Source organism: Poecilia formosa, unplaced genomic scaffold (genome assembly GCF_000485575.1).
Source record: "Poecilia formosa unplaced genomic scaffold, Poecilia_formosa-5.1.2 Scaffold448, whole genome shotgun sequence".
NCBI lineage: Eukaryota > Metazoa > Chordata > Actinopteri > Cyprinodontiformes > Poeciliidae > Poecilia > Poecilia formosa.
The window spans coordinates 344,653-359,209 of record NW_006800387.1 but is presented as its reverse complement, the minus strand read 5'-3'; the positions used below and the strand labels follow the sequence as shown (position 1 = coordinate 359,209).

The 14,557-nt window shown below is 38.8% G+C and overlaps 1 protein-coding gene across 3 annotated transcripts in view; it reads left to right on the top strand.

The window, feature by feature from the left end:
- Nucleotides 1-7,166: 7,166 nt before the first annotated feature.
- slc2a15a (solute carrier family 2 member 15a) overlaps nt 7,167-14,557 on the top strand; it is an 18,989-nt gene continuing 11,598 nt past the window's right edge. Inside the window, exons 1-6 of one of the 3 annotated variants that reach the window (XM_007577633.2) lie at nt 7,167-7,723; nt 9,250-9,348; nt 11,468-11,628; nt 12,527-12,651; nt 13,314-13,459; nt 14,057-14,189. In XM_007577633.2, coding sequence (XP_007577695.1) covers nt 7,679-7,723; nt 9,250-9,348; nt 11,468-11,628; nt 12,527-12,651; nt 13,314-13,459; nt 14,057-14,189 — 709 coding nt within the window. In that variant the 5' untranslated portion in view covers nt 7,167-7,678. Of the gene's footprint in view, nt 7,724-8,647; nt 8,816-9,249; nt 9,349-11,467; nt 11,629-12,526; nt 12,652-13,313; nt 13,460-14,056; nt 14,190-14,557 lie in introns of those variants that run through there. The other 2 variants (XM_016663838.1, XM_007577634.2) reach the window with 2 other exon arrangements.

Here is a 14,557-nt window from a genome sequence, read left to right as displayed (position 1 = left end):
TGTTCGGATCAGTCCCTCCCCATCCTGTGTGTGTGCTCAGAGAGAGAGAAAAAAAGATAGAGAGAAAGAGAGAGAGAGAGAAAGAGAGAGAGAGAGAGAGAGAGATGTGGAAGATGGTGTTTCACAGAGTGACGCTGTGATCGCAGGAGACCAAGAACGACTTCAGCTCATTGGTCATCAGTCAATCTGTCTGGTATAGAAGTTCTCATCTCCATCAAGCATGAGAGAGAAGAAAGCTCCATGTTTACCGAGTTCCAGGCCACCAAAACACTCTGCAGAGAGATCAGATTATACACTGAGAGAGAGAAAACAAACAAACAAACAAACAAACAAAAAAAAAATGTGTTGCTGGAGATTAAAAACATGGCGGTCGCAGCACTGGCTCGTTTAGAGATGTTTGGAAGTATAAACAGGATCAGCACAACGTAGCTGCGTTTAATTGAACAAACCACAAGATTTTCTAGAACAACTTTTTTTTTTTTTTGGCAAAATGAGACCAAAGAAGAGATCTTTGCATGTATCAGAAACAGATGTCGTTGCAAGGTCCTAAGAACTTCCCACCCGTGGAAGTTGTGAGTGTTATGTTAGAGCGTAAGGGTGAACATGATCCCATTGAGCAGGCGGCGGCTGTCCCAGACTCCAGAGCATGACTAAAGTGATTCATTTGTTCTTAATGATTAATGACGAAAGACCGACATGTTCAATAACGCCGTTTGGTGTCGCGCAGCTCTGCCCTCACCCCTGCTGCCCAGCTGCGTACTGTGACTAATAGTCACTTTGATGAGAAAATGTGATACTTCAGCCTCTAGGACTGAAAGGTGAGGACTTGATTATTCCAGGCTCTAACATTACGCATATTTAACTCTTGTTACATTGAAGGTTTTGGTGTTAGCATGCCTCACTTGATTTTTTTTTGTGTGTGGTTATTTTCTTGTCTTTTCTTTCTTAAAATTACTTAAAATGATTTTTTCATCAGTCAGTTTTAGTTAATTTGATGCTGTGTCCTAAACTGTATCCTTATTTTTTCAGCTTAATACGTTCATAAGCATTTTCAGATGCGTCACTGGATAAGCAACGTTTCAAAACATGTTTTTGCATGTAAATCATTCATAGTTAAAATAGATTAAAACAAGTAATCTGTCTTGTATTTTCTATAAAGCTATAATGCTAAACACACTACTTATAAAAATTGTTGAGCAAAGTGTTTGTATTGAATCAGTATTGGAATCAGATCAGACAGGAAACCAGTGACTGCACTACAGGTGTCGGTATCCTGCATCCCGTGGTGTTGTCTATAAGCATGTGTGTGTGTGTGTGTGCGTGTGTGTGTGCGCGTGTGTGTGTGTGTGTGTGTGTGTGCGCAGGTGTGTGGCATTGTGTTTGATACACTGTAATGATCATTTCCCCAACAAATACTACAGTGCGAGGACCAGCAGCTCCAAAAGCCTGTATCTTCATAACAAGAAGTATTTGAGTTAGGGGTTCGGTTTCAGACTAGGGTGTGAATTGGGTTAGAGATTGGCACATACTGCTAATTATTAGGTTTGACCATAAGAGTCAAAGGTTGAGCTGAAATGAATGAAAAATGAAGGGAAGTCAGTGCCAAGTGCCTGTGACAACAGAAAGATGTACTATATATGTGTGTGTATGTGTGTGTGCGTGGATGCGTGAGTGCATGTGTGTGTCTGTGTGGCACATCACAAGTGACTACTTACAACAGTGTGTGCGCTTCAGGGTGTTAATTTCCTGTGATGGGATGAGTCCGTGGCGTCCCACCGTGATTCATATTAAAAGTCAATTGGCCTTAAAATTTGGCCGGACCCCCAAAGCCTGAAGGAGTGAGATACATCTGTCAGCTAATGGAAGAGCGGCGTGCAGGCATACCGGTTGAAATTGAATCTGACCACAGAGGCAAATGGACCAGAGACAGAGTATCACAACAACTGACCATTAGGTTGATGACAACCTCTTTGCTAACTGTCCCACAGTTTCGGTTTGGCCTCTCCTGGTATGTGGCCCTGTGCTGCTGCTGGTGGCCCGTGTGAGTCTGCATCTGCTTTTAATTTGATACAAAGTGAAGCTTCCTCCTGCCCCTGTGCCCCCAAAAAAATACATCTCTCAACTCTTCATATAGTATGAGTCAGGATGTGATTGCGTGATGTACGAAGGGTTTGTGTGTTTGCCAATAACTTAAGCAACACCTATCAAAGATTCTTCACACTTGATTTCTCACCTGTGTGCTTGTGTGGTGAGGTATGTCAGCACTGGCTGGGAAACAGAGATAAAGGTAAGAGGTCCATCACCCTCCTGCTGCTGTTTTGATTTCACTGACACTATAATTACCACACACACTTTTATTTTCCGGCAGTAAACTTTGCCACTTAGGAACAAAGCGACAATTACCGTCTTTCGAACTTGTAACTTGTAACAACAACAAACTTTTTATTTTTTTCACAGAGTTTATTAATTAAGTTAATGAATCTGGTTCTGGATAAGACAAAATTGGAAACCCCTTCATAATCAGAGCATGAATTATTATAAGCAGAAGGTTCAGAAATTTTAATCCACAGCAAAGATAACATCATCTGTGTAAGAAATACAGATGACAAAAATATACACCCAATGGGCCCACTGAGTGAACGCAGAGATATTTAAATCAATCTATTTGTAAAATCATCATAATTATAAAAGTGTTTTCATTCAAAGTCAAAATTGTAATATATTTATATGTAATGAGGTTGTTGTGGACACAAATGATCACACCAGAAAGTAGGGAAAGAGAAGGAGAAGAGAAGACCAACGGTCGTCCCCCGTTCTTTTCTTTGGTTATGGATGTTAGAAGACATTGAGAATAAAGCAAGACTCAAAGAAAAGTATTTTGCCAACCGCCATAAAAAGAAGAAGTGCTCAGCTTTTGCAGAAGTAAACATGGATGCTGACAGTGGAACATAGCTTACACGTTTGAAGTTGTTCTACTGGAGCCAGCACTTTAACAACGTAACCCTCATTATAATCGGTCATGGTTGTTGTTTTTCTTCCTGCTTGTGCGTTTCAGCATACAGAGTAGTGACAGTGACATTTGTCGAGTATCAGTGACGTTCAGGTCGGATGAAAGCCACCTGGACGTTAGGTCATATTTGAATCGCATATGTATCGTGCACCCAAGTGGCCTGGGTCGCATTCGAAAAAAATCCGACCTGTGTTGTCTGGATGACACAGACACAGATGTGTGACCCACAACAAAACCAACCCAAACCCCTCAATGCCTGTCGACATCTTTGAGGAGCGGGGCGGAAGAGGGAGGACGGGGTGACTCCAGAAAGGTGGTTCGCCAAAAAGGCTAGGACCGCCTCTGCTCCTCTAAAATAATCTGTTACAATTACCATGCCTGAATTCACCCTGTAGATATCAGGCTAATAATGATATGTTATGATGATAATATTCTTAGTCTCCTTTGCTAATATGCCTTTATTGGAGGATGTTTATTTCTTTGTCATTATTTAAAAACTGCAGGAGTACTGTGAAACCCCTGTGAAGCTTTGTGATTACCACACACTCACGCGCACACACACACACACACACACACACACACACACGCACATACACACACACACACAGACACTCTCCCAGCATAATGGAAATGATTCACGGTGATGACAGCTCGCAGATTGTGTGTGTCTGTGTGAATATTATGGCTATTGGCTAAATAATGGGAACAAATGAGAGTCATCCATTTCCTGCTTGGCTTCTCATTGGTAATGACAGCATGGATGACACTAGCTAATCCATCTTCAAGCTCCTCCTTTAAACTACTATGTTGCTTCCCTCTGGGAGAAGCTTCAGCTAGTGGGACCAGGAGATTAAGGAGGCAGTTTAGGCAGAGTTTAGGGCAGGGGTGTCAAACTAATTTTCATTTTGGGCCCTAACAAAAATTTGAATGTTCTTAAAGGGCCAGAATGTATTGATAAAATCTATTAAACTGTTACAGTCTAACGGTTAGACTATCAATAAATGGATGTTTGTTTCAGCATTCAGTAAGTGTTTCCTGAATTTAAATAGTCACTGATGAGTCCTTTTGGAATTTTGTGATTGTTTTTGTGTGTTTTTTTGCAATCAAAATCACAGATTTTGTGGTGCTGATTTAGAAATATTTTCTAAGGAATTTTTGCAATATTTGCGCTATTCTAGGATGTTAAATGTGATTTTTTTTATTAATTGTTGTATCAATCTTGGACTACAACTTGACAGCAAGAAAGACCAAGGCATCAGTGACTTAAACCCAATGTTTCTGACCAATTTTGAGGAAAACATTGCAGTAAAATCAGAAACAAATGTGGAGATCTGTTGATTTTGTGTGAATTTTGTGGAATTGTGAAAAACAGGAGGGATTTATTGATGTAATTTGGAGCCTGGAGGACCACATGAAGAGCTGCGGCGGACCAGATTTGGCCCACCAGCCCTGAGTTTGACACACATGGTTTAGAGCAAGAACGGAGTAACCGAAACATGATTTAAAATCACAATTGACAATATATTATTTTAGTAAAAAAATGCTTATAATTATCACAGTTATTTTAGATACTAGTAGTAGTATAACTAATATAACTTTTAAAATGCAAATCTAAATGATCTGTTATTATCTTTGTACTTTTAAAACTTGATTTCTGTGAGATTAACTCTATTTATGTATTATGTATTCTTTAAAAGCCAAACTGTCTAATGTCATTTTCTTGGGGCCTGAATTTGACCACTGGGGGGCCTCCAAGATCTAACGTCAGAACAAACATCCTAATGCAGGAAAACTCCATGAAAAAGGGCTTTTAGAGTGACAAAAACTAATGTTATAGCTTCAAAAAGACTATTTAAAGAGGATGACCTCTCTAAATGACTGCAAGTCTGTGGTCTTTAGTTGCAGTCGTTATCCTTTTTTTTATTATTTAATTCTGCTGGCCATTGTATTTTGGGAATGCACTTTCCTTCTGCAAGCCTGGAAGAACCAATCTTTCATTTCTACCAGAAAACTTTTCTAACTTTACTTTGGTGTCCATAATATTTGCCTGTTGACGAACCAGCAGCCCTGGTGACGCCACTAGTGATAAGCATACAAAGATAATCGATGGTTGGATGGACATTTGGAGGAAAAAGTATTGATAGACTATTGTGGATGTTTCATGTTTGCTTGTCTTTGAACAGTTTACCCTGGCATAATTACCATACTTGTTTCAGTTTCCAGACCTCATTGTACAAATGTACAAAAATCATGATGTATAATAAATGAGGATATTGTTAGCACAGAAAAATAGGCTTTAATGAACAAAACCAGTCTTTCATGCTTAATCAGTGGAGGTAAGTCATAGGATTAGGAAGTACATAATGCTAGGCGGGTGGTTGTAACCCAGCAACCAGCCATAGGAAACACACTTACTGCTCCATGAACTGTAGCCAAAATTATGAGCACATGACCACTGAGAGGCGTGACGACAGGGCTGTTTCAAATGAATCTCACCATGTGCCAGTAGAAACCATTATGTTCAAAAATAGCAAGAAGATATTTAATCAAGTCAAACTTGAGTTTGAGAGCCATATGATCTTGGGGACTTTCTAATAGTGCTAAATATTCAATGTCTGAAAAAGTTTACAGCTATGGAAACTATCAGATGAAGTTTAATAGGATCATTTAAGATATATACATACATATAGGTGGTCTCATTTCATATGGACCCTTGTATAATAATAATAATAATAATAATAATAATAATAATAATAATAATAATAGTAAATGACTTGAAGTGATTTATGAAATCCACAGGTTCACCAAAGCATGAGTGAATTCATCCATTCACTTCCACATTCACGCGTTAATAATAATCATAATCATAGTACATCAAATTTTTGTAGCACTTTTTAGGACACTCAGAGACTCTTCACAGGAGTAAAAAATAAGTAAAAAGGAGGCACTGTGTTGGTACAGGGGTTATTCACAACCCACATAAAGAAGCCTCAGTTCTCGACGTGGCCATCACAGGTTTGAATCCCGGCCTGGTGACTTTTGCCGCATGTCTTCCCTCTCTCTCATTACCTTACTTTCCTGTCTTAGCACTTTAAAATAAAGATCACTAGAGTCATAAAAAAGGGAGAAAAAAAATCAGATCCCTGACTGATGATGGCCCACATCATCTCCAAACTTCCCTCCTCTCTGACTCGCTCCAGTTTGCCTACAGCTCCAACCGCTGCACAGAGGACCCTTTTTCCTCCATACTGCACTTGAGCTTGAAAAACCTGGAAAAAAAATCCCCATGTGTGAAAATTGTTTCTGGACTTCAACACAATCCTCTCCCAGCATCTGGTGAGTAAACTAGCTCCCCCTGTCTGTTGGATTCCCTGACAGACAGACTCCAGTCTGTGAGGGTTGACAAAAACTACCACAAGGGTCATCTCCCTCACCACTGCCTGCCCCCTCCCCTGGCTGTGTACTGAGCCCCCTACACTTCACCCTGACGACACATGAGTGCCATCCCAGGTTCAATCACATCTTTAAGTTTGTGGTAGGTCATTAGGTACAACGGCGAAATGGTCTACAGAGAGGAGGTGAAACATCTGGTGGACTGGTGTGATGCAAACCATCTAAACCTGAATGTCAACAAAACAAAAGAAATTGTTGTTGATTTCAGGGAAAATCTGCCAGATTTTTTCAAAATTAAACTTTTCTAAAGTTTTGACTAAAATAACAAGTTTAGCACAGAAATAGAATGTTATTTGGGGGACGACAGTGACAGTGGTAGGAGTTTGCCCTGTAATTGGTGGTTTGCCAGTTCAACTCACCCACCGTACCAGGTAGTGTTGGTCAGAAGGGCAGATGGCACAAAACGGCGGCCTCGCCTCTCAGACTGCTGTAAGCTACACTCTGTCACACTATCGGTTACTCTATAAGTGATTATAGAGTAAAACTTTGCTTTGTTCAGGGTGGGATCTTATGTGACTCCGTGTTGAAATTGACTCTAAGTGTTTACCTAACATTGTTCATTTCACTGTGTACTTGGTGAGTTCCACTTTTGGTTCAGTCCTAATCTCTTCTAATCTCTTCCCTATGGCTCAATTTTTGCGCTTTAAAACGTCTGTTTCTTTGTTTCTGTCTTTACTCTTCAGACTTCTCTCTTTAGTGCTCCTCTCACCTCTCCTGGGTTTTTCTTTTTCCTCAGGTCTCATCTGTCCTTTATTTCACTTTTATTCTTCCGCTCCACTGGTTTTTCTCCTCGTCTTACTCCAGCTCCAGTTTCACTATTAATTCATTCACTTTTCAGTTCTTACTTTCTTCTGTACATTTTTTTTTATTCGTACCCTCTATTCATTTTGTTTCCCCTAACCTCTAAAATTTTGTTATGGCTAATTGCTCTCAGCAGGCTTTTCTCTCTGTCTGTCACGCTGCTTCCTATCATGTGATGACACTGTGGTAGCTTGTTATTAGTGGCCTGTGGACTGCTGCTCAACACACTTGCACACTAACAACATCCCAGAATTATTCATTTGGAACCAAAGTGACCACGCCTGCTATTACAGTTATGACAGACGCTGCTGTGTAGACAGGATCTATTTTTTCTTTTTTTTTCTTTTTCTTTTCTTTTTTTTTTCTTTTTTTTTTTACTTTTTGTTGCTTTGGACCAGATACCAGAACTCCTAAATGGCTGAGGAGATTTTAATTCCATCATCGGGGAAAATTACTTCGGTAAGTTGAGTGTTCATGTCACATGAGAAGGATGGATAGTTTTATGATGTTGTTTTAGACACCCTCGTGTCTAAGACTTAAATTTCTGTTGTACCTGTCAGCTTGTGCCGTTAAGAAAAAAAAATGCTCGGCTGTCAAAACTGAGTGAATGCAGAAAATAAAGTGTCAGTCTAAAGATGTAGAGCACAAAGAATACATTTGGCGAGTGAATTGGTTGTTGGAGTGTTGCATGAAAAATATTTAGCAGTTTCCCCTCTGGCCTCCTTTGAGCTGGCTGCCAGCCAAACAAATTAATTGACTCAGTTGCAGTTAGGGATGTGAGCAATAAATACAGGATGTTTGAGAAAGGCAAAACAAACTTCCTCCAACGTGGTGTCATCTGATGTACTCTGCTTCAAACTGTCCATTTGCACAAAAAGATCCCTCTCTCTTTTCTCATCACTGACCCCTCAGTGTGCTTTGAGAAACACCAAAGGGTCAAACACTTATCAGGGAACGGCTTTGAACGGCTTTGTGATATGGTATGGATCTTGCCCAAGTACCCCTTCTCCAGTTAATAAGAACAATGACTTTGTGCTGTAAAATGATATCATGGAGCGTCCTGGAGCTTGGGATACTTTGGTTTCATTTTTTACTGGTCATTCACGTCTCAGCTTCTGTAGTGTGCTGTGAACTTGTGTGAATTGAGGTCATACGGACAAAACGAGTCTGCAGTTAGATCCACCTTAATCTCCATTTTTTCCATTGAATAAACATTTATTAGACAAATCTGTGTGGATATTGGTTTTCGTGTGGGTTTATTGGTTAATGTAGACCCTGTGTTGTGTTGTCCTGTCAAGACCCTGATTGGTTCCGGCTGTCTCGTGTTCCCCTAATTAGCCCCTGTGTATTTAACTTCACCTGTGTCTCGTGCTCCCTGCTGGATCCTTGACTTTGTGGAGTCATTGTCCCGTAATTCAATAAGCAAACTGTGAGAGGGTGTGTGTGATTCTATATCCTATGTGTCTCTGTTGGACTGGTGTACTCTGCCTCTTGCCCAGTGACTGCTGGAGATAGGCACCAACCTGTCTGCCACCCTGAAAGGATAAGTGGGTATAGACAATGATTGATTTACTTTGATCATACCTTATTAAAGCCTAATTAAATAGTGTTGTACATGCTGAGGCCAAGAAGAGCCTTTTTGGCCCCAGACATTCTGAGAAAGTCTATTACTGTAAGAGCCAGAATCAGAATTCCTTTTAATGACATTGTGCACAAATAGAGCGCAACGAAATTGAAAAAAAAAAAAAAAATACAAAATAGCAACTCTCACAGAAACACTGCTGTTGTGTAGCAACCTCAGGAAGAGGATGATTAGAGTTGTCTGTAATTTTCTTAATTTTACAAGAATCATTCTTTGAAGAATTTCCAAATGTTTTGTAACATTGTGCATGTGCTCTTTGGACAGTAACAGAAACAAGCAATTACTTTTCCCATCATTTATGGATGCAGTTCTTTTGAACACCCATATCTGCTTCTTATTGCAGCAACTGACTGGTTCTCTGCTAGCAGTGGCATTTTTGACTTCATTTGGGAGCTCTATGTTGTATGGCTACAACCTGGCTGTGGTCAACTCCCCTGCTGCAGTAAGACACACGCACACTTCACAGAAAGCACACTCATATTCAGAATGTACCTGCCACAGGGGAATTATACCAGCTAAATCAGCCAACACTGTGTTGAATACATGACGATCTGTCTGTCATTATCAACAAAGGACAATAACAATATATGTGATGTTTTTTCTACCTGATCCTCAGGGCCCACCGTCATTCATTTTTAGATATTCTGAAAAAATTCAGTGGAATACACAATGGGATCAGACCAAATTTGAAAATCACTCTTAAATTAACAAAATAAATATTTAGATAGATAGATAGATAGATAGATAGATAGATAGATAGATAGATAGATAGATCTCCTTGGTGAAATTGTCATTTCTCTCCCACACAGCCCTGCCAGATAATACATAAGACACTTAAGACATTAGAAAGAAAAAAAAAATCATTAACAGCAGTTTAATTGCACAAGGGACAAAGGAGTCCCTTACTCTGTTGATGTTGTACTTTGGCAGAAACAGCCTCCCACTAAATTTATAATAATAATAATAATAATAATAATAATAATAATAACAATAACAACAACAACAACATATAGCAGTGATAGGTTGCTTAATCAAAAGAAAAGCTACAGATACCGGTGGAAAGAAAACAACTCTAGGATTACAGTATGGTTAGCGGTAGGAATCGCTCCAGTTAGTCAGAACTGTTCTTTGTTTTTTACAACTTTGCTTGGTAACGAGTGATGCTCTGCTTTCAGGTCAACAGCAATTGTTATTTTTATTTAATTAAAAAATATTAAATTAAATTTATACAATTGACATAAATAGGTTAATTATTTAAAATTTTAATTTAATATGTAACAGTGCAGAAAATGATTTTTGTTTTGTTTCTGTTAAAGCAACTCAAGTCTATTTTTCTTTAATTGTGCTTCTAAATCACAAATAGCCCTAAATGTTATTAATGCACATAACACTTGGTTATAAAGAACAACTTCTTTTTTTTTTATTTCCATGTGTTTGACATGATTGGAAAGCTTAGCCTCCACACTTTCAGAATCTGTAAATAACTCAAAATGGCCAAGTACTGTTCATGGCTTTATCGTGACCAGTCACATTTACCAAACAGCACCACTCTTCTCATTAGTATGAACAAAGAAAACAACAATATGTGAGTTGAGACAAGTATTTTTATTTCAGGCTGCATCATACACTAAGATGTGTTATGGCAGGGTCAATGTCAGATCAGGTGATCCGTGGCTGTTTGTCAAATGAGTTAAATGTTCCAGGGCATGAAAAAGTTTCAGAAACACTCATATGAACCAATTGCATCAAAATAATCAATTATCGGTACATATAAACCCAAATGAAGTTGCGTTGTACGATTTAAGTATTGCAGACCTAAAATAACTTGATAAATTTTGTTTAGTTGTTTAGCAAAGACATCTTGACAATACAAGTTACATGCAAACAAGCTATTTGGTCAAGACTTTTCAATGGTAAACAATATTCTTATGTTGATCTATTTAATCACAGTTTTCACAGTGTAATTGAGATTAATCACTGATCACGTCATCCTACCAAAATATTTGTTTATGTTTGTAATATTCTAACAGTCATTGGGATAGACAGATATACTTCAAATGTGTGTTTATTATAATTGCAACGTTTCCAAATATGGCAAATATTATCAAGAATATTCTGGGGAAACTGTTTAAAGGCATTGCATTCTTTAAAACATCGTCCAGATGTGCTCTTCTGCATATGGTCCCACAGAAGATAATTGTGGTTTAACTACCATGAAGGTAAATTAACATACAGCAGATTTTAATTTGATAAACCCAAGGCAACAAATAAAGTACAGTGAATAAAATGTAACAGTGAGCAGTGCTGCTTTCACATGTCACATTTATTTGACTTAAACCTCCCTAAAAACAAGAAAAAGATTAGACATTACAGAAGAAAAAGTTTCCACTGACAACAAAACGCCTGGAACTTTTCTGCTTGTGCTTTTTCAACATTGCAAATACAAGATTTCCTTTTCAACTGTCATCTGGTTGTCGTCAAGTTCAACGCTTTCGATATCTTTTTTTTAATGAGTAATTTTATTTTGATCACTAACTTTTACTGCCACTTTGCTCTTTCAGTACATAAAGAGTTTCTACAACAAAACGGTTGTGAGTCGTAATGGGACGGGACTCAGTGGGGAGACCCTGACGCTCATGTACTCTCTCACTGTGTCCGTCTTTGCCATCGGAGGTCTGCTGGGCTCCCTCATTGTCGGTATGCTAGTTTCTCGCTTTGGCAGGTAAGATTTGTTTCCTAAGGAGCAAATATTGAAATCCCCCTTTGGGGGAATTTTCCTGCCATATTTTGAGAGCACACATTTTAAGTCTGCACACAGTACAACACTTGCCAGGCGACGGTGCATTTTTGTTCCAAAAGCAAGCAGAGAATGTTTCGTAAGCGAGCAGAGAGTTCTGTGAGAGTGCAATGACAAAGGTTTGAGTGCAAACATTACAAGTTTTGAGAGGAAAGACAGGAAGTCCTGCTTTCAAAATGACAATGTGTGCTCTTGGATTATGGCAGGACAATTCCTCCGTAGTCTATCCCTTTATGATCACAGTGGATCCGTCCTCCCATGTTTGATTCCAGCAGGATGGTGCTCTATGTCGCAATAGATCTAATCATTTCAAACTGTTTTCTTGAAAATGATCAAGGAATCATCCATACTGTCAGTTTTTATGAACATCAAACCTGTTATTCTTAAGATCTACAGTCAGGGATTTAAAACTGATCAAATTATGTTTAAGGTATCTAATAAGCTGCTAGCTGAGCTCAAATAGAGCATGTTTTTGAAAGAGAAGGGGGGGATATAACTTAAAGGGTTACTCAGACTTAATTCATAGTTTACGCACAATAAGAAAGAGCTTTTGTATTTCAACTCATGGTGTAAAACTATGGAACAAGTTAAATGAGGAGTTAAAACAAGGTCAAAATTTAATACAATTTAAAAGGAAATATAAGGTGAGAGTTAGCTCTATTGTGTAAACTGAGGGTTAGGGTTTGGATTAGATTTTATACTTCTATCATGTTCAAAATAAATAAATAAATAAATATAAGGAGATCACTGTTTGTAGTAGCATCATTTGGGCAGTGAGTGAATATTCATATTTATATTTTTATGTTTCTGGTTTCATTTTCAGGAAGGGTACAGTGGTCAACACAACAGTGCTGGTGTTTATGGCTGGCTCCCTTATGGGCTTCAGTAGGATTTGTGGTTCACCTGAAATGGTCATCATTGGCCGTTTCATCACAGGGATACATTCAGGTACCTGTACACACACACGCACGCACACACGCACGCACGCACGCACGCACGCACACACATAGATACAACAGACAAGTGCCCACTTCTCCTGTCAGCTGAAAAAAAGTCCTTAAAACATAACATTATGAGTATATAAAGTATAATTTCATTTCATATCCAGTGTCTTATTTGTTGTGTTTGTGTTAGTGTAGAAGCAGCAGGTGGCAACTTTTCCTATAAATGGTCGTAATATTTATATCAGTTGAAAAGAGAACAAAGTTGAAGCCGCTCATCGGTGATATGTTTTCTGTTCTTAGACAGACATCATGAAACACCTGGCTTAATAGAGGAACGCTGGTTTTTGAAATGAACAGCAGAGACGCCACCTGTGCTTCAGAATTAAACAGCATGCTACTGCATATCTGTGACAAAACTGGCATAACAGATCAGTAAAATTTTTTAAAGTCATCTACAGTCTGTTTTTTGTGGTTGTGAAGAATTCACATGTTTATGTGAAGCTACTCATTAAGTAAAACAATGTTCTGTATTCAATGTCCTAATTAATACAATAGGAATGTGGAAGTGGCATAAAAACTTCTACATGTAGCTTCAACATGGAGAGACAACATGTCCACATCTCTGCAGGAGTCAAATATGGATTTTCTCTGCTCGTGTCCCTGCAGGGATCTCTCTCAGTGTCGTGCCGATGTACCTTGGTGAGATAGCGCCAAAGAACCTGAGAGGATTTCTGGGTCTTGTTCCGAGCATCTTTATAGGAACTGGGGTCTTTACTGCCCAAATCCTCGGCCTCCATGAGCTCCTGGGAAAGGTAGTGCAAATGCTTCTGCTGACAACGATGCCCATCTAGGAGATTAATAGATAAGAAAGAAACTTAAGATTTTCACCTTTTCCAATATGTTACAGCCAGCAATTGTTTCCACATGAAGACAGACAGACAGACAGACAGACAGACAGACAGACAGACAGACGCCAAGATAAACCAAAACCTCTCCTGTAATGCTCACTCTCCGATGTTAAACAGTTTTAGGTATTTTTGGCTTTTTAATAAGCTTTTAAAAACCTTTGACACGACTGTCAATAATTTTTTTGTTGTTTAGCATAAAATTGTAAATTTGTTTTGTATGAAACTGAAAATAAATTAAACGACCCTATTGAAATAGTTGCCCCCCCCACACACACACACATTATACCTTGTGGAATAATTTCATTGAAATCTCCCTTCTTGATTGAACCATTAGACCGTTTCCATTATAGAGTATTTCTCCCATATATTTCAAAAACAGTATATAACATGTCACTGCGAAATATTTTTGTCCTTATCAAAACTTCCGCCCTTTGATATTAGCATTACACTCTTGAGGGTGCTTGAACAGATCTCTGATCCTCTGTGTTGCTGCTCTTACAGGAGGAGTACTGGCCTCTTTTTCTTTCAGTGGTGGTTGTGCCGACGTTCATCCAGCTGCTGCTGCTGCCTTGGTTCCCAGAGAGCCCTAGGTACTTGCTGATTGAGAAGAATAATGTTCATGCCACAATTACAGGTCAGTATTGTTGCACCGCTTCTATTCCTACAGAAATGATGAGAGGCTAACTTAGAAAAGGCATCATCAAGTCCATACATCTGCGATTCTTGTAATGTCGGCGCTTTACAAACTAAAAGGTCAGTTTGAGACAGTCGTCAAAAGCTGCATATAAATGAAAAGATTTGATGTTTCACAAAATCTTCCTTTTGTGAATCAATTCTTTTTCACCAGGGTGTTTAGTGTGCAACAGTCACCAGAAATAAAGACACTCGGATAATTCACTAAAGATAGCAGATTATTACAGTAAAACCTTGAGCAACTGGGATCTTGTGAAGTTTTTATAAACACTTTATTTGACTCGGTGTGCATAAGACTGACATGGCACT